Source organism: Cydia pomonella, chromosome 3, assembly GCF_033807575.1.
Source record: "Cydia pomonella isolate Wapato2018A chromosome 3, ilCydPomo1, whole genome shotgun sequence".
Classification (NCBI taxonomy): domain Eukaryota; kingdom Metazoa; phylum Arthropoda; class Insecta; order Lepidoptera; family Tortricidae; genus Cydia; species Cydia pomonella.
Genome location: NC_084705.1, coordinates 28,301,499 through 28,321,849, shown reverse-complemented (window position 1 = coordinate 28,321,849; position 20,351 = coordinate 28,301,499). Strand labels below are relative to the sequence as shown.

Below are 20,351 nucleotides of genomic sequence, written 5' to 3'. Positions count from 1 at the left end.
GCCTATTTGTTTAACTCGGGTGAAAGGTACCGTTTCATCCCTTGGTTAACAATTTACTATACTTTAAGCTCCAGTTTAGCTTATTGTGACAGAAGAGTAACTACGGAACCCTACACTGAGCGTGGCCCGACATGCTCTTGGCCGGTTATTTCTCCATACTGCCGCCACTACGTTTTTATTCAGTAAGTAGGTATCTGAAGTAACCTTAATTAACAATCCGAAAAGAACATCCAAAATATTGTTAACCTACTTCTGATAATCTTTTATTTATAACTCGTAGATAATTTACGTGAATGTACGGCGTGTAATAATATGTGTTCTATATTAAACCATGAAAAAGTTAGATAATTGCTCTTATAGGTGAAGAAGTGTTTCAAACTAGTCACCACAAGTATTAATGACAGGAAATAGTAAAGTGGGTCTAATACCAACATGAGGAAGCTCAGATACTCATATAACTTAAGATTCTTATGATACAGACACATAATATAAAAAATACATTTGACATACATAAGAAAATCAGAAGCTATTTCCCACTTTATAGCAAATTCAATCTACGAGTATTGCATATCTCCGGAAATATGGTGCGTGAATGAAGCAACTTGCTATGCCAAAAATGATCACATGCCAAATTTTCACTGCACTATATTTTATTGTAATTTTTACTGATGTTTGGCAGCGACATTCAATTGTGGCACGGTTACAGCACTCATGTCGTACAATACATGGCGATTCAGTACCGTAAAACCATTAACTATTCTACTCAAATCTCCTAACTATGGCCCCAGACTAAAGCAAGATAGAGTTATATTGGTTTAGGTGTGACAATTATTTGAATAGGCGGGTCCACACAGAACGAGCTGCCTCGCGAGGAAAATGCCGCGCGAAGCAGCTCGAAGCACACGCACTCGCGGCCGCAATGCCTAGGGCGAGGCACGTCTTTAGGACTGAGCTGCTTGATTGATTGGGGTGATTTTACGGTATGCCTAGCTTATACTATGTAATAGTCACGATTTTTTCATATAGTAGTTAGATGCAATAACCGAATGGTCTGAGCCCTGTAATTCGTGCCACCTAAAACTTTCTGCACACTCAAATTGTTTAATGAACTCAACACTATTTTTACAAGAACTCGTGAGACTTAGTAAATATTTTTTGTGCATTTACTGTAATCCATTTTACTATTTAGTCTTTAGAAATGGTGATATTTAAAACTACTATTTTCTTGTTTAGGGTACCTTTTCATACAGTGTATTGTGTATATATATTGACGTTGATGTTGAAAATAATGTAAGTGTATCATAAATTATACCGAATGAATGAAATTAGGTATCTATTGTGAATGAGCATTTTAATTGCAATAAATATTACATGAATTCATGTTTAAAAGTCTAATAATGTCATGGCAATCTTTGTATTAGTATATAAATATTAAATAATCGGGTTAAGAAGAGTTTGGTTCGTCGGCAGCTAGGCAGGGCTTGAAATATACCTGTTTTCGATTGTCTGCGGATTCCCTGGTGTTATTATATATTATTATCCATATTATTTGCTGTACTAATTTATTTACTTATCAATTTACTTGAGTCGAGTTGCGCGCAAGTAAGACCTACGCCTTTCCAGTTCGTACTGTGCGAAAAAGACGCGAGAAGTCACATCGCGCAACTTGATACTTGAAACTACAGCATTGTATTGTATTACATCATATTAATATAATAATATTTATTTCTTGTGAAATTCAGCACCAATGTTACAAGTATTTTCAATCAACTAACGGTACTTTATGACAATGATTCTAATTAAAATTACCGTTGTACCTAATGAATAAGTTATCTCTAGTAGTTGGTCTCAAGCCCCGCGGCTAGATGTTCCGACCCGAGAACATCATGACAATAATATATAATGTTCTATTTTTCTGATCGTTCGACGCAAGTGCCAGCTCATTGTAGAATGTTAACTTTAATGAAATATTTTATGCACTTTTGAAATATATTCTTTTCGGCCATTGTTTCCTTAAATATTTCACAAAATATCATATGCATACTACCTAGCAACATCACCAACAATATTTCTTGTTCGACGTAAATGTTGCTATCTAAAGATTATTACAAGCAATGGCCAGAAAAAGCATTTAATGTTATTGTTCCTTATAGATGTAAAGTTTTATTCCTTGGGTATTTTTGCTAATATAGATCTAAGCATAATATTGCATTTAACTTATTGAACTCCTTTGAGGGTTGATTGTAATCAGAATACAAAATATTTTCATATTCTCCAATGAAGTGATAACGGATAAATTATTTATTACACTTCACTTTAAAAATTCAAATATATGAATTGTATAAAACTTTCCTTCAGTTCTAAATACACGCATTGCAAAACGCAAAACTCTCAAAATACTATAATTAAGCAGTTTTTGTGTAATTACAACCAAATTACTTTTTTGTTGCTAAAGGTCCTTACCGAATGTTTGAAGAAATACCTGTTATGATTTCGCTCCTGGCAATGCTATGTATTTAGGGAACAACTAAATTCTACAGCAAGAATATGTAATATTCACCGGTTACACATGTGACCTAGTTCTCAGCGGGTATCGTCCGTGCCTTCTTAAATACTCGTAACGTTGCGTTTCAAGGTACCTAATATACGTTCCTCTATTATTTATTTGTTCATAGTGCATCTATATTGAGAGGAACATTATATTGTTTCTTACGCGTGTCACTGACATTGTAATTACTCTCAGAATTTTAATTTTAATCATTATGATATCTGAACTAAACCGTTTATAATTTCCACAAGTAAATTGTGTGGTTATTAAATTGTGAATAAAAGTGAAATGTGTACAACATATAAAAACAGATGTCGCAAAAGCTCAATAACAATAAATTACGTAAACGTTACGGTGAAGAAATGGTTACCACATTAAATCTGTAATCGTTGTTAACTCATTTCAATTGTTTGTGTGCTATGGATCTTTGTATATATCGTCTGAACACTTGTTTTAATGAACAACTGATATGCTTCGCGTGGCAATTCCTCGCGAGGTAGTTTATTCTGTATTACTTTTGTCGGTGACAGCGCAGTTTTGTTTATCAGGTGGACGAAAATTTAGTTTAAATTGCTGTAGTATACTATAGGTACCACATGTTTAAAGATAGGTTTAGCAGGAGCAGCTATTGGCCGTGGCTGTAACTAAGTTATTTCGTGGCAATATTTAACTATTAAGCTTTAAACAAATTACTTTACTCCTTGGATCCCTCCAGTTTTCGTTGTAATAACGACAATACAGAGATGTATTGCTCAATGTTATGCTCATTTACTTCGTCTAGTATTGATATTAAATTTAATTGTATGTGTATACGTTTCGTTGGTCACTTTGCGAGTGATTTTAGTATATTTTGTCAACTTTCTGTGACGATTCGCGGACCACGTCCGCTTTGTATTTAGAATAGATGAATGAATAAACATTTACTTAGAATCATTTCGATTTTTATTTTACTGTTATTCCTCACTAATCTTGTGTTCGTATACAACAAACAAAAAACCCCGTCTGTGCTGTACGAGGAACCTTGGCTTAAAGGACTCGCATCCAGGCCATAAATGTTTAAAAAAAAAAATGTACGAGGAACCCGAAAGATTTTAACCACGCAATTCTGAACCAAAAGAAGGAAAACATGTTATATGAGTTTAGTAATTTCGCCAAACCAAATTGTTTGGATATAAAAAGTAAATGTTATTGGTAAAACTATCACTTTGATATCTATCAATAAGGATATTCAGACTGGGCCTCATAATTGCAACATCGCTATCATACAGGCGTTTTGCGTTAAGAGCCTGGGAATGAGATTAAGTAAATTCAACAGGATGAGACGCATATCGAGGAAATTTCCGTGCGTGAGTTTCCCACGAGCGAGGCACGGTACGGCCCTTCGCCGACTTGCGCGGTAGGTAAAATCCGTCGCCAGTTAGCGTTGCTTATACTATTTTTCGTTGATTCGCTCACCCGCACCGTGCGCCCGCTCAAGTCGGTAAAGGGCTTACTTCTTCACAGACCGATACGCTTTGCGTGACAATTTCCTCTCGAGGCAGCTGCTTCTATGTGGACTATTATATTTACAGGTAACAAAAATACAATATTAAACAAAAGCTTAGGTTTATATTTAATGTTTATAAAAACAAATTCTACTTAATCTCGACCACCTGTTCATTTAGGTAGGTTTTTAGAAGTAAACAAAACCTCGAAATATTCAGGCAATATTATTAACATTTTGACAGAGTGGTTTTGTTTATTTATATTCTTTTAATAACATACCGAGAAGACAGATATAGAATTCAGAAACAATTTACAATGGCTGATATTAAGTCTGTATCTTTAGGTAGCTAAATAAATATAAACAATGTGTTGTTATATTTTCGAGTACTTGAAACTTTTTTTTTGTTAAGTAACCAACCAAATAGCACATGGAATACTGTTCTCATCTATGGGCAGGGGCACCCCAGTACCAGCTTCTACCTCTGGACTGCATCCAACTAAGAGCGAATTGAATTGTGGACTGCCAGCGTGTTTCGGATCGGCTTGACTCCTTGGCGCTGCGTAGAGATGTGGCCTCGCTCTGCATTTTCTATCGCATGTATAACGGGGAGTGCTCCGAGGATTGTTCGATTAATCCCTGCCGCTTCTTTTCGCCATCGCCTTACGCGACAACATTTCCATCCTCACCACTTAGATGGTTGGCAGTCCTCAACTGTGCGTTTCTCCAGAAACTTCCTGCCTCGCTCAGCTAAACTGTGGAATGAACTGGCGCCTGCGGTATTTCCGGACCGATACGACCTTCAAAACTTCCAGAAAAGAGCGTACTCCCATCTTAAGGACCGGCAACGCACTTACAACCCCTCTGGTATTGCAGGTGTCAATGGGCGGCGGTAATCGCTTACCATCAGAATATATCATTAAAAAAAAAACAAAGAAAACTGCCTAGATCTGTTCCTCGGCTAATTAAGGGTAATTATTCAATCTCGTTTTAGGTTCTTTACTAGGGCGAAGTACTAGCAAATATTACAAAACTAAATTACTATTGATTAATCAAATCATCCCGATATATTTCTATTAACAAAATAGCGCGATTACATCAGCTTCGTTGTTATGTTGAGTAAGTAATATATCATAGTAAAACTCTGTAAGTTTTGGAACAACTAGAGATGGGTAGTGAGTAAATAGATTGAATACTTTTGGAAGAAACCCGTTTCTAAAGGCCGAAAAAATGTTTATCCCTCTTTAACTTTCAAATCAAAGTTCAATAAAATATCCGGAGATTAGCCGTAGATAGATTAACGAAAAATAGTATGAGTACTAACAAAAAAATACTTTGAACATGACCGGTTGAGCCATTTTTGAGTTTTCATTAAAAAAGCCTTAATAAAACACTGTTCAATAAAAAACAAGTTCTTAAATCTTACTTTTTTAAATATTTTATTAGCAATCGTTTTTACTCACCTAAATGAGTAAATACGAGTATTTATCGAGTACTTTGAGTAAATACTCAGTAAATACTGATAAATACTCAGTATTTACTCACTCCTACCCATCTCTAGGCACATTGAATTAATTTACTTGAAGATTTCCTTGCCCAATAAAATACCAAATTCTGGTTTGTTTACATTCTTTAAAATACCTAAAGATACAGACTTATAGTTTATACAAATTTCTAGGTGTAGTGCAACTATACCAATTTTATATTGCGAGCAAACTTGCTTAGATTAGCTACGGCGATTTCGCATACTTTCTACATTTATAGGCAATAACTTCATGTAGAAATTACTTACATACATTTCGGATTAGGATATACAGGGTGATTCATGAGACGTGAGCAGGACTAAGCATACACAATCAGTAAATGTTAATGAACCGTTCATCATCATATTTAAGTAAAACAATCTCGCTTTATTTCTGTTATTTAACTTTTTGGGAAGGACAAATTTGATAATCTACAATCATGGACACCCTACAACACTTAATTTTTTTTTTTTTTTTTTTTTTTTCTTCTGGCTTTTACTCCCTGCCAATTTGCACAGGGTGAATTCGCCAATGTCGGTGTTGACTTTCACACGAGAGGAGAATGTTCGGTAATATTTTGAGCTTGTGGAAGGATGTGGTAGGGAGAACCTAAAAAACAAATAATTGTTATGGACATCACAAACGAACACATGACGTATACAATTGTTAGCAAATAAGCGGGAAGCGGATGACAGAACGTTAATAGTGCCAACATGAAGGAAGTGAGAGAGAAGAAAACCATATAAATGTATAATGTAGAGTGTGTATAAAATTAAAGATATATAATTAGGTCTGAAAAGATAATACTTTATTTATAGTTTAATGTTATTTGCTTGTAAATATTTAATTAGGATAGAAGTTAGAATAGGATCCATGTAACAAAGTAGCGAGCTGAAGCATATAGGTCGTGGAACATTATCGGGCAATACATCGTACAGTGAGTAGCTACACTTTGAGCATGCAAAGAAAATGTGGTCCAAGTTGCCCTCATCAAGCCCACAATCACACAATGAGTTCGCACGAACACCTATCATAGCCAGAAATAACGGAGTACATACTTTGCCCAAACGTAAACGACAGATGGTGGATATTACCCATTTCGGAGACGTACGGAATCGATAGAACCACGGTTTTCGGGATATACGAGGTACAACACTTAATTAAGAAAGATAAAACCTCTTTAACCGTTATGACAGCAGTTATGAAGAAAACAAAATGTCACACTTGAGTGAGATACGATTTTTCAAAAGTAACCAGACTACGATGACATTCAATTTGTCACTTGTTATGGATAAAACAAAGAGGGTGACCATACATGGCGTAAATAAATTAAAACATTTTTTTTGAACAGTAAAAAATAAAACAACGTTAATCTCACAAATACTGGTATGAAACAGTTGCTTATAACTTACTGAATGCTCAAGCTTGATCCTGCTCACGTATCCTGAATCACCCTGTATAAGTAAGTAAGTACATAAGAACTTTCTGTCACGAAAATAGCCGGGTCCACACAGAACGAGCATACGCGCGAGGCAATTTCCTCACGCACAATACGGCCCGAGGCACGTCTACACCGGCCGTATTGTGCGTGAGGAAATTGCCTCGCGCGTATGCTCGCTGTGTGGACCCGGCTAATCAGTTATTTTTTCTAAATCAAATGATTAGTTAATTATTATATTATTGTACAATAAAAAATAAGTAAATACAGTTTTGTTAAGCCAAAGTTTACGGGAAATATGTGAAGGGAACTGTAATTTAGCGAGTTACATTTAGAGAGGCAATCATATTTTCTGTTCAATATATCATAGTGTTGTTAGTATCACAATTTTAATTACTGTAAATATCTTACAAATACTAACCATGCAGTCTTATATAATATCATACTTATAGACACAGTACCTATGCATTTTTTCGGGGCTAGCTCTCAGACTATTACAAGCGTCTCAACCACGCGTTATCGCAAAACCATAAGCTTGATATATGTAGTATGTAGTGAAAATTTAACAGATATTTGCGTGGACATAAACATCATATTTAAAAACAGATAATCTAGATCACTATTTAACTATCCCGTCTATTGGCAGTTTAATATTATTGTAAAAGTTATAGTTACTTATATAATTTCAACATTGACATATATCTAAGGACCTTACGGGCACTAAGAATGGTGCTAGTTTAGTGGTGTCATTCACGAATTCGAGCCAATCGTGCAGTCTAACGCAACTAGTTGCGACCAATTGCGCGTGTGATACAAACTTACCAACCAATCGCGTTGTGGTGTTGGGCTGCACGATTGACTCGAATTCTTATTGCCCGTAAGACACGTCTTTAGATATATGTCAATGCATTTCAAGCATTATTTTCTAAGAAGGTTAAGGTAATGCACACTGCTGTAATCTAAGTGTTTAAATATATCTCAACACCTTTTTAAAGAGTATTCATACTTTTACTCTATTAGTAGGTATGATTAATTTGGACATATTGACTGTCTCCTTGTATTAACTGTTACAGTTCTGACTAACTAGAAGGCCATCTAAAACGTCAAATAAATGTTCAATCAAATAACAACAACTATCAGTAAAAAATGCAACTCTGTTGCTAACCACAAAAGGTTGGGATTGCTTTGTCGTCACTACAGGGAAATACTGAGAAGTTACTTAACTATTCCATGGCACTTGTGATTTAAGGCATACCTATTGCGGTTAGTGGTCTGACTTGCCCAGACATTATGTGATTACGTTGTTAGTTTAAGATGTAATGTAATGAACAGGCTTCGGAGTTTTAAGAGTCCCTAGTAAGCTCGGTTCTCCATACAAACGTAGTTGCGCTCTCATTTTAAAACGACCAGCTAAATTGCTCTAAAACTTTGTACTTACAATAGGATAAGGTATATCTAGCTGGGTAATTAATTTATGTAGCTTCAGATACCATAGTTATAAACATACAGTGAATTTAAGTTGTTCGTTTTTGCTCTATTTCATTTGTTTTGTAATCTGAAGCTATATAACCTGATTACAGGACTAGATATACCTCATGTCATTATATGTGTAAAGCAAGTGCAAAGTTTCATTATAATCCAACACATAGTTTTAAAATGAGAACGACTCTTAACCCCTTACTGCATGTAATAAAAAATATTTGTTGAAATTCGAACTTTAATAGACTTGAATATTATATCCGCCATATGTGACTTTGTATGCGGTAAAGGGTTCATAACTCATAACATTGCTGATCCAACACATAACTCATTAATTGTATCAACTGTGTCGAACATCAGTCTATAATAATCAACAACATTCATCAACATTCTCTCTGTCAACTATATTGCTGTTCAATAAATGCCTATTTAACTTATCTTATTCTTTAAACCCATACAGGCATCCCATCTTACATAAGCTTAGATATTATTTACCAAAATGTTAAAGAATTTTTTACAGCATATCCCTAACATTGTCATTAGCTGTTTTCTCCCAAATTTGCCCTGATCTGTACAGTCTGTAAATCTTATTGCTCACCAAGCTCGGTCCAAACTTCATCATGGCTGCTTCATATTTGTTCCGGAACACTTCCATCTGCGTCTCATTGAAACCTACACCTCTCGGATGGTAGCTGTTTGGGTCCCTGCATTCTGTATATTTGTGTACAGCTAGCAAATTGGCAGGTATTGCTTGCCCGGTGGTAGTGGTAGCATTGAAAATGTCCTCAAACGTGGTCATGGAGTCTAAATTTCTTATATACACTGGCCGCTTTTTCTCCTGTGGTAGTTGGTAGTAGTGCGTCTTTTTCATAATGTCTGGATAACCAACTTCTGAGTTGTCATCATCATTCTGATTTAAGCAGAATAACAAAGGCTCAACTGTAATTGATTTCTGCTTGTAGGTCGGGTCAAAATCAGAGATGACAGCTTTTAAACTGTTGTGGATGCGGGGAACAAGAAACTCATCCCAGGAAATGACAATAGCATGACTTGCCTTGTTTGTGTCTTCTTTGTCTAACTTAAAGTGCCGAAAGAGACAATCCAGCTCTATTGCCTGCTTGACTATGTCATAACTTTTGGCAAAGTTGAAAGGGAAATTTAAGGGGAAAAACTGGATGTCCCATTGAGTAATATCACTTGGTACCAAATTCAGTCTTTTTACAATGTCCTCAGAGATTAGACTGTCATAAATGGTGAACGAGTTGACACCCATCATGTGGTGAAACACCAAGGACTCTATGAGGGAGTCTCTGGAGACTATTGGCACTTGGTTTGGGATGATGCACATAGCTGGTACAACATTGTTGATAAATTTGATGTTGTTTGTGTACCTCATGGGTCTTGATTTCCTTTTTGTAGTTACATCAATCAGTCTATTTATCGGTGCATGAATTGGACTTACTTTGTAGTCATTGGCATAGAAGCTTATGCCTTTTAATTTACCTAAGTTTTGGCTTAATGAGCACTGAAATACGAATAATCTGAAGCCATTGATAGGCTGGGAGATTGTTTTGAAACTAAATGTGCCTACTTTATGTTTGGAACTGTTCTCTAGCCAGATGTTACAGCGGAAATTAGGACGTGCGTTCGCTCGTCCAATGACGATAGTGTCTATGTTGTGTGCGTGAGGCGTGAGCTTCTCGTACTTCTGATACGAGCGCAAAAACGACGAGTACGCGTAGAAATTGTCGTCAATCTGTTGGAACAGCGGCGGCGTCTCCCTCACTTCCATCGACGAGTTCCGCATTATCTCCGTGAGCATCGTAGCATTGAAGCCCGGTCCGCAAAACTCGATCTCGGACAAACCGGGCTTCCCGAAAAAGTTGAGCACTTCGAGAACATATCGCAGTCGGTAGTATTCGTGCCGGTAAATAAGAAGCGTCACGATGCTGACGAAGCACACTATGATGAGTATAAGTTGGTAATATTTCCTCATGATGGACCCTGACGACTTTCGTGGAGTCTTCATTAATTTGGCGACATCTGCAACGATTTAGTAAGTTTCAGACGCACTTTGGAGTTGTATAACAGAAAATCGAATAAATATTGTAATTGTTCACTTACGAATTATTGTAAAAAATTTAAAGAAAGAGAACAAGACAATAAAAGTTTTATTTCTCAGCCTATGATGAGCAAATTGGGCATTGCAGATTGCATTGCAGCTGCTGAATGTGACATTATGTTGACATTGACATTTGTTTTTTTTTTATTCAATAAATCACATGGAGACTAAAGTAATTGAAAGCACACTGCTTTTTACGGGAAATATTCGCAATATTAATACAAGGACAGGCATAAAACCTAAATAAATCATAATATAACATCAAAACTGTGAGTTGTAATTATTACACTTAAGAACAGACAGCATTATGACTTTTAGTTTTTTGGTTTTAAATTGGTATGTATGCTTTAATACTTCCTTTGCCTCTAATCTCTAAATGAAATGAAATGTCAAAAATTCTGAACCGTCATCCATTGCAACGAGTCGGTATTTTTATGTGTTTAGTTTTATTAAGACAATAAATTACACTATTCGTTAGCATGTCGGCTAATAAGGAGGACACATTACGACAGTTTTGTGACGTGACCGGCGCCGATGAAACTCGCAGTCGTTTCTTTTTGGAATCGTCGAATTGGCAGCTTGACGTGAGTTGCTTAAATTTTTGTTTGTGATTTTTATGAGTTTGTACTGTTAAATTTTAGTGTATGATACCTGTTTTCACTTGTTTAAGTATTATTGTGTTTATTCTGGTATTTCAGGTAGCGTTATCTAGTTTCTACGAGCACGGAGGAAGTGTAGACGAGGCGCCTATACCTACGGCTACTCCAGTGTCGTTGCCGACGCTGTCGGACAGCGACATGGAGTCCCCGCCGGCGTCTCCGTTGCGACAGAAGAAGGAGAAAAAGAAGCCCACTGGAAACTTCGCGACATTAGGGTCGCTCCAGCAGGAGAGCTCCAGTGATGACGATGAAGGTGGGTTGTCTATTACCTATTTCCGAATGGTTTTTGAACAAGCATTGAAAAATACCGCCGAAGAACAAGATATTACAGAGAATATTAATGATATTAGTACATAATTTACTACTATTTTGTATAAAAATATCATAGATTGCGTAAAAATATTTATATATAGAGAGCAAAACACTAATGTTAAACAAAATGTTTTGACATCAGTGAAAGCGGTTTGGGAAACAGAAAAAGACTATCATTTATATTGTGACATTGCTTCATGTTCCAAAAAGAATACTGATAACATAAACATGCCATCTACAAGTAAAAGTATGGATAATCCATCAACAAGCAAAAGTTACTCAGAACGTCCAGATGTTGTCTGTGAGAGTTTATCTCCTGAGGATGAGATAAAACAATTAAAAGAGAATATTTGCATATTGACAAATGAGAATCAAGCGCTCAAGGCAGAAATTGCAAGATTAAAAGGAGAAAGCAATACAGGTGTGTTAAGAGATGTGCATTTCTCCAGAACATTGTCAGGATACAATACAATACTCTTTATTACACACTTTAAATAGTTTCCAAAAAAAAATTACAGACAAAAAAAACCATTGGATAACAACAGGCGGTCTTATTGCTTAAGAGGTATTTTTTCCAGATAAGAAAATTGTAGTATTGTCTCGGCAGGAATTAAAATTAAAATAAATAAGGAATATAATTTGATCATTCAGCATTTAAGATATAATTAAGAATACATTATTCAAATTGTTTCAGGGCAAGCATTCTATGCGGGCGGGTCCGAAAGATCTGGCCAGCAGATCATTGGACCAGGCAAGAACAGAAAAGATATAGTCACTGAGATGTTCAAAAGTGTCAGAGAGTGAGTATTTCATTTTATACTTAGAGCATTTTTAACTAGCTGAAGTTAAGTGTTTATGAAAAGGAGGTTAGCCTTCTGTAAATATTTATTAACCGAAAATATAAGTACTAAAACACAACCATCATCTAAATCCACAGTGCAGGCTTTGTCAAAAGCATAGGTACTAAACGGAATCCACAACAAACTTCGTCCAATCTACATAAGTTATAATCTACCACAGGCTTCATTGAAAATGTATAAGATAAAATCCGCAACAAGCTTAGTCCAAAAATCTAACACTACCTACGCAAATTAAGATTATTCTGTAAATTAAGAAGTTGTTAAAACCTTGAAACCATTTTTTGGCCCCTTAGGGATTAAGTTTCAAAAACTATCCAGAAAGGATACATAGGGAGGAGATGAATAAATGTTTCAAATGTCATGGTCCCATTTTCAATGATTTAGTGACTTTTTTTGCAGCAATTCTCTCTGGTCATATGTTATATACTTAGTCAGGTCATAAGTTCTGTCACAAAGGTTTTGACTGATAAAAAAGCTACAGGCACAGATCCCTTATTATTCATAGTACCTGGGCGACCGAGCGTTGTTCGGTTATAACTATTTATTGTAATATGGTGGTGTATAGGTGATAATTTTAACTACATTTTTTTACTAAATTAAACTTGTCTAAAACAATAAAAATTAAAAAATTATATATAAACTTGAACATATAAAAAAAAACAAAAGTTAGTCACCAGGCGAGATTCGAACCCATAACACTCGTTTAGCAGTCCGCGTCTTAACCCACTGGACCAGACGGACAGTGACCGGCAACACGAAATTAGCGACCATATTCTGCGTCGAAAGAAAAACGCATGAAAACACGCGTTTTCCCAAACATAAGACTAATCTAGATAGATTGTATACCCCCAAAAACCCCCCTATACCAAATTTCGCCGAAATCGTTAGAGCCGTTTCCGAGATCACAGAAATATATATATACAAGAATTGCTCGTTTAAAGGTATAAGATATATGGGTTTTTTAATGTTGTATTATTTACAATATAATAACAGTTCTGTTCGAGGTGATTTTATCCCAAATTTTTTTTACATGGTGGAATCTTACATAATACAAAAGCTGGATCTTTTATCTTTCTTAACATATATAATTCATGTATATTGAATTGCCAAAATTGCAACTGTACGTGTTTTACCAAACCTACTCTTTGGGTTGTAGTCAGAAATTAGTGTCACTGAAAAGTACCCTAAGTTTGAAGGGTAATAGCTAAAGTACAGACTTGTCGGAGAACTAAATGCTGGTGTTAAAATAACGTTCTAAGAAAGTGGGTTCATACAAATAAACAATACAATTGTTATTAATATGCCACTGATTTTTACTCCCTTATGTAAAGAATAATTTTCCACAATCCAGCCGCGTATTTGCGTTTAACAAAAATCCTAAAGTAAACAAGTAGTAAATAAAGATGCGATCCAAATTTTAAACTAATTTACGTTTTGATCAGCATATAACAAGCTTTCAAATCATGGCAAGCTTTTATCAGTCAAAACCTTTGTGACAGAACTTATGAGCTAAGCGATCTATATACCCTCGCACACGTAAATACGATACGACGAAACGTGCCGAGAAAAGATAGGTACTGTCTTTTGCTCTTTGTCTTGTCTTGGCGGGGACACGGTCGTGCCCCCGAGATTTTGCATTGCCATTATCGCGCTTCTGAATCGCTGCAAAAAGTTGCCGTAGACTACCCCCCTTTAGCTCCGTTGTGCGTGCCGTCATATGGCGGTCGTAATACAGCGGTGAACGTTCACTAGAACGCGGCAGGCGGTCGCTAAAACGTTGTCAATGTATACAATATGTCGCAGTTTCCTAGAGGGTGGTGATTGAAGGAACATTATTTTTGCGTCCGTAATATTACGGCCGCTATATTACGACACCGTTATCCCAGGAAACCAGAGCTGTAGTGTAGGCTATGCATAGTGTCAGTATCTAAACGGAACATTTTTATATGTATAGGTTGACAGGGTAGTACTAATCTTCTACTTGTTTGATCCACAGGCGCGGGGCCGTGGTGTTTGAAGACGAGCCAACAACGGCTAGCCGAGGCCGCGGTGGCGCCTTTAGTGGTACTGGCTACAGACTTGGTAAGCAACCAATAATTGTTGCATGATAATTTTGCATGTTTCCAATGTATGGAGGATGTATCTTTCAGATAGGTTTAGTTAGGCATCTAAACATGGATGAAAGTAGTGGCTAATTTAATCTTATGATTTCTACAGGATCGAATGATTGCCCATAAAACTGGAAAAAAAGTCATAAATATTTCCTGTTGTATATAAATGATTGTAATTTTAGGACAGACATCAGATGACCACGAGCCAGTGTCGGCACCGGGCGCGCAGTCGCAAGGGGAAGACATCCGCGCCGTGCGCCTGCGTCTGTATAGAGAGGGCTTTACCGTGGACGAGGGCCCCGTGCGCTCCTACACCGACCCCGAACATGCAGAGTTCTTAGACAGCATACGCCGCGGGTGAGTGTTGTTAGGTGTGACAGAGGCAGCGCTACTGCTTTCGTTCTAATCGCTGTATGATCCGAACGATAATCGCGAACGCACTGATATTATAATTCTCTATAAAGTCATTAACAACATCATCGACGCCCCTGAGTTATTAAAATCTGTTTCATTTAGAGTACCCCGTCGTTGTGAGCGAGCATGTAGAAAGAAGAACCTCTTTTATATTCCTCGTAGTTGAACCGCATATGCGAGAAACGGTTTCATTAGAAGAGCATGCAGGATGTATGATGATAAGTTTCAAAATGTAGATATTTTCAGTGAAAAGTTCGGTAGTTTCAAACAACTTACATTGAAATGTATTAATGGACTTAAATTAGATAGTTAACTTTAATTACAATAATTGTTTGTTAATAGTGTTATTGCAATGTACTTCATCTTTGCTTTTATTTTTGTTAGGATGTACGAGCATTATTTGTAACTTCAATTTGGCAACTTAGAATTTCAGGTTTAGTTTAGTAAATATATATATTTAGGTTATATGGTTTTCATACTATATTTAAGGAAACTGTAGGTCTATAAGTCTATTACCCTATATTGTAAAAATTTATCAATATAAGAGACTGTTTGTTTCTAAATAAAGAAAAATAAAATAAAAAAATAAATAAAAATAATATATCCTAACTTAATAGACCTAGATAAATCTTTAAAATGTGTTTCGGAAATTATTTTGAATGACGAATTGATGTGGTTTTAGGGAAATTCCTGCGAGCCTCGGCGGCGCTGGCGCGGTGCGAGTGTCGCTGGAGGACCGGCGCCACGAGCCCGCGCCCGCGGCCAAGTCGCAGGCCTTCGCCGGCAAGGGGCAGATGCTCGGCAGGTATGTACACTGAACACACTGTCTAGTCATTCACAGAGCCACTAGTATAGTTGATGTTGCTTACGCCTACTTACGCGTTTACTCGCAAGTATATTGAAACGTGTGGTGTTGCAGTCCAACGCCGCCAGTGGTGGGCGCGCCAGCAGCGGTGGGCACGCCGGCCGCGGCGGCCGCCGACCGCGACGCCAACACGCGCGCCGCGCAGGCCGCCGTGCAGCTCGACGACACGCAGCCCGCCACCTCCATACAGGTATACACACTATACAGTAGGAACACCTGCCGCGGCGGCCGCCGACCGCGACGCCAACACGCGCGCCGCGCAGGCCGCCGTGCAGCTCGACGACACGCAGCCCGCCACCTCCATACAGGTATACACACTATACAGTAGGAACACCTGCCGCGGCGGCCGCCGACCGCGACGCCAACACGCGCGCCGCGCAGGCCGCCGTGCAGCTCGACGACACGCAGCCCGCCACCTCCATACAGGTATACACACTATACAGTAGGAACACCTGCCGCGGCGGCCGCCGACCGCGACGCCAACACGCGCGCCGCGCAGGCCGCCGTGCAGCTCGACGACACGCAGCCCGCCACCTCCATACAGGTATACACACTATACAGTAGGAACACCTGCCGCGGCGGCCGCCGACCGCGACGCCAACACGCGCGCCGCGCAGGCCGCCGTGCAGCTCGACGACACGCAGCCCGCCACCTCCATACAGGTATACACACTATACAGTAGGAACACCTGCCGCGGCGGCCGCCGACCGCGACGCCAACACGCGCGCCGCGCAGGCCGCCGTGCAGCTCGACGACACGCAGCCCGCCACCTCCATACAGGTATACACACTATACAGTAGGAACACCTGCCGCGGCGGCCGCCGACCGCGACGCCAACACGCGCGCCGCGCAGGCCGCCGTGCAGCTCGACGACACGCAGCCCGCCACCTCCATACAGGTATACACACTATACAGTAGGAACACCTGCCGCGGCGGCCGCCGACCGCGACGCCAACACGCGCGCCGCGCAGGCCGCCGTGCAGCTCGACGACACGCAGCCCGCCACCTCCATACAGGTATACACACTATACAGTAGGAACACCTGCCGCGGCGGCCGCCGACCGCGACGCCAACACGCGCGCCGCGCAGGCCGCCGTGCAGCTCGACGACACGCAGCCCGCCACCTCCATACAGGTATACACACTATACAGTAGGAACACCTGCCGCGGCGGCCGCCGACCGCGACGCCAACACGCGCGCCGCGCAGGCCGCCGTGCAGCTCGACGACACGCAGCCCGCCACCTCCATACAGGTATACACACTATACAGTAGGAACACCTGCCGCGGCGGCCGCCGACCGCGACGCCAACACGCGCGCCGCGCAGGCCGCCGTGCAGCTCGACGACACGCAGCCCGCCACCTCCATACAGGTATACACACTATACAGTAGGAACACCTGCCGCGGCGGCCGCCGACCGCGACGCCAACACGCGCGCCGCGCAGGCCGCCGTGCAGCTCGACGACACGCAGCCCGCCACCTCCATACAGGTATACACACTATACAGTAGGAACACCTGCCGCGGCGGCCGCCGACCGCGACGCCAACACGCGCGCCGCGCAGGCCGCCGTGCAGCTCGACGACACGCAGCCCGCCACCTCCATACAGGTATACACACTATACAGTAGGAACACCTGCCGCGGCGGCCGCCGACCGCGACGCCAACACGCGCGCCGCGCAGGCCGCCGTGCAGCTCGACGACACGCAGCCCGCCACCTCCATACAGGTATACACACTATACAGTAGGAACACCTGCCGCGGCGGCCGCCGACCGCGACGCCAACACGCGCGCCGCGCAGGCCGCCGTGCAACTCGACGACACGCAGCCCGCCACCTCCATACAGGTATACACACTATACAGTAGGAACACCTGCCGCGGCGGCCGCCGACCGCGACGCCAACACGCGCGCCGCGCAGGCCGCCGTGCAGCTCGACGACACGCAGCCCGCCACCTCCATACAGGTATACACACTATACAGTAGGAACACCTGCCGCGGCGGCCGCCGACCGCGACGCCAACACGCGCGCCGCGCAGGCCGCCGTGCAGCTCGACGACACGCAGCCCGCCACCTCCATACAGGTATACACACTATACAGTAGGAACACCTGCCGCGGCGGCCGCCGACCGCGACGCCAACACGCGCGCCGCGCAGGCCGCCGTGCAGCTCGACGACACGCAGCCCGCCACCTCCATACAGGTATACACACTATACAGTAGGAACACCTGCCGCGGCGGCCGCCGACCGCGACGCCAACACGCGCGCCGCGCAGGCCGCCGTGCAGCTCGACGACACGCAGCCCGCCACCTCCATACAGGTATACACACTATACAGTAGGAACACCTGCCACGGCGGCCGCCGACCGCGACGCCAACACGCGCGCCGCGCAGGCCGCCGTGCAGCTCGACGACACGCAGCCCGCCACCTCCATACAGGTATACACACTATACAGTAGGAACACCTGCCGCGGCGGCCGCCGACCGCGACGCCAACACGCGCGCCGCGCAGGCCGCCGTGCAGCTCGACGACACGCAGCCCGCCACCTCCATACAGGTATACACACTATACAGTAGGAACACCTGCCGCGGCGGCCGCCGACCGCGACGCCAACACGCGCGCCGCGCAGGCCGCCGTGCAGCTCGACGACACGCAGCCCGCCACCTCCATACAGGTATACACACTATACAGTAGGAACACCTGCCGCGGCGGCCGCCGACCGCGACGCCAACACGCGCGCCGCGCAGGCCGCCGTGCAGCTCGACGACACGCAGCCCGCCACCTCCATACAGGTATACACACTATACAGTAGGAACACCTGCCGCGGCGGCCGCCGACCGCGACGCCAACACGCGCGCCGCGCAGGCCGCCGTGCAACTCGACGACACGCAGCCCGCCACCTCCATACAGGTATACACACTATACAGTAGGAACACCTGCCGCGGCGGCCGCCGACCGCGACGCCAACACGCGCGCCGCGCAGGCCGCCGTGCAGCTCGACGACACGCAGCCCGCCACCTCCATACAGGTATACACACTATACAGTAGGAACACCTGCCGCGGCGGCCGCCGACCGCGACGCCAACACGCGCGCCGCGCAGGCCGCCGTGCAGCTCGACGACACGCAGCCCGCCACCTCCATACAGGTATACACACTATACAGTAGGAACACCTGCCGCGGCGGCCGCCGACCGCGACGCCAACACGCGCGCCGCGCAGGCCGCCGTGCAGCTCGACGACACGCAGCCCGCCACCTCCATACAGGTATACACACTATACAGTAGGAACACCTGCCGCGGCGGCCGCCGACCGCGACGCCAACACGCGCGCCGCGCAGGCCGCCGTGCAGCTCGACGACACGCAGCCCGCCACCTCCATACAGGTATACACACTATACAGTAGGAACACCTGCCGCGGCGGCCGCCGACCGCGACGCCAACACGCGCGCCGCGCAGGCCGCCGTGCAGCTCGACGACACGCAGCCCGCCACCTCCATACAGGTATACACACTATACAGTAGGAACACCTGCCGCGGCGGCCGCCGACCGCGACGCCAACACGCGCGCCGCGCAGGCCGCCGTGCAACTCGACGACACGCAGCCCGCCACCTCCATACAGGTATACACACTATACAGTAGGAACACCTGCCGCGGCGGCCGCCGACCGCGACGCCAACACGCGCGCCGCGCAGGCCGCCGTGCAGCTCGACGACACGCAGCCCGCCACCTCCATACAGGTATACACACTATACAGTAGGAACACCTGCCGCGGCGGCCGCCGACCGCGACGCCAACACGCGCGCCGCGCAGGCCGCCGTGCAGCTCGACGACACGCAGCCCGCCACCTCCATACAGGTATACACACTATACAGTAGGAACACCTGCCGCGGCGGCCGCCGACCGCGACGCCAACACGCGCGCCGCGCAGGCCGCCGTGCAGCTCGACGACACGCAGCCCGCCACCTCCATACAGGTATACACACTATACAGTAGGAACACCTGCCGCGGCGGCCGCCGACCGCGACGCCAACACGCGCGCCGCGCAGGCCGCCGTGCAGCTCGACGACACGCAGCCCGCCACCTCCATACAGGTATACACACTATACAGTAGGAACACCTGCCGCGGCGGCCGCCGACCGCGACGCCAACACGCGCGCCGCGCAGGCCGCCGTGCAGCTCGACGACACGCAGCCCGCCACCTCCATACAGGTATACACACTATACAGTAGGAACACCTGCCGCGGCGGCCGCCGACCGCGACGCCAACACGCGCGCCGCGCAGGCCGCCGTGCAGCTCGACGACACGCAGCCCGCCACCTCCATACAGGTATACACACTATACAGTAGGAACACCTGCCGCGGCGGCCGCCGACCGCGACGCCAACACGCGCGCCGCGCAGGCCGCCGTGCAGCTCGACGACACGCAGCCCGCCACCTCCATACAGGTATACACACTATACAGTAGGAACACCTGCCGCGGCGGCCGCCGACCGCGACGCCAACACGCGCGCCGCGCAGGCCGCCGTGCAGCTCGACGACACGCA

General features: G+C 43.8%; 2 protein-coding genes and 1 long non-coding RNA gene across 4 annotated transcripts in view; 1 reads left to right on the top strand and 2 right to left on the bottom strand.

Annotated features, from left to right (window-relative positions):
- Positions 1-1,446: 1,446 nt before the first annotated feature.
- LOC133516485 (uncharacterized) overlaps positions 1,447-20,351 on the bottom strand; it is a 469,629-nt gene continuing 450,724 nt past the window's right edge. For both annotated transcript variants that reach the window (XR_009799235.1, XR_009799236.1), the window contains exons 2-3: positions 3,630-7,702; positions 1,447-3,568 (exon numbers count right to left, since the gene is read on the bottom strand). This is a non-coding gene — a long non-coding RNA (uncharacterized LOC133516485). The remainder of the gene's footprint in view (positions 3,569-3,629; positions 7,703-20,351) is intronic.
- Positions 4,137-10,709, bottom strand: LOC133516474 (uncharacterized). Its single transcript, XM_061849445.1, has 2 exons — positions 10,596-10,709; positions 4,137-10,514 (listed from the first exon to the last, which is right to left on the bottom strand). Exon 2 carries the CDS (start codon positions 10,498-10,500, stop codon positions 8,986-8,988), a length of 1,515 nt encoding a protein of 504 aa, XP_061705429.1. The 5' UTR covers positions 10,501-10,514; positions 10,596-10,709; the 3' UTR covers positions 4,137-8,985.
- Positions 10,970-20,351, top strand: part of LOC133516482 (NSFL1 cofactor p47) — a 16,419-nt gene continuing 7,037 nt past the window's right edge. Inside the window, exons 1-7 of the mRNA XM_061849461.1 lie at positions 10,970-11,177; positions 11,292-11,505; positions 12,259-12,364; positions 14,421-14,506; positions 14,718-14,892; positions 15,632-15,754; positions 15,869-16,004. Of these exons, the coding sequence (XP_061705445.1) occupies positions 11,073-11,177; positions 11,292-11,505; positions 12,259-12,364; positions 14,421-14,506; positions 14,718-14,892; positions 15,632-15,754; positions 15,869-16,004 (945 nt within the window). The 5' untranslated portion in view covers positions 10,970-11,072. The remainder of the gene's footprint in view (positions 11,178-11,291; positions 11,506-12,258; positions 12,365-14,420; positions 14,507-14,717; positions 14,893-15,631; positions 15,755-15,868; positions 16,005-20,351) is intronic.

Excerpts from the sequence above, each read along its gene's own strand:
- LOC133516474 (XM_061849445.1), bottom strand. The coding sequence starts at position 10,500 with ATGAAGACTCCACGAAAGTCGTCAGGGTCCATCATGAGGAAATATTAC.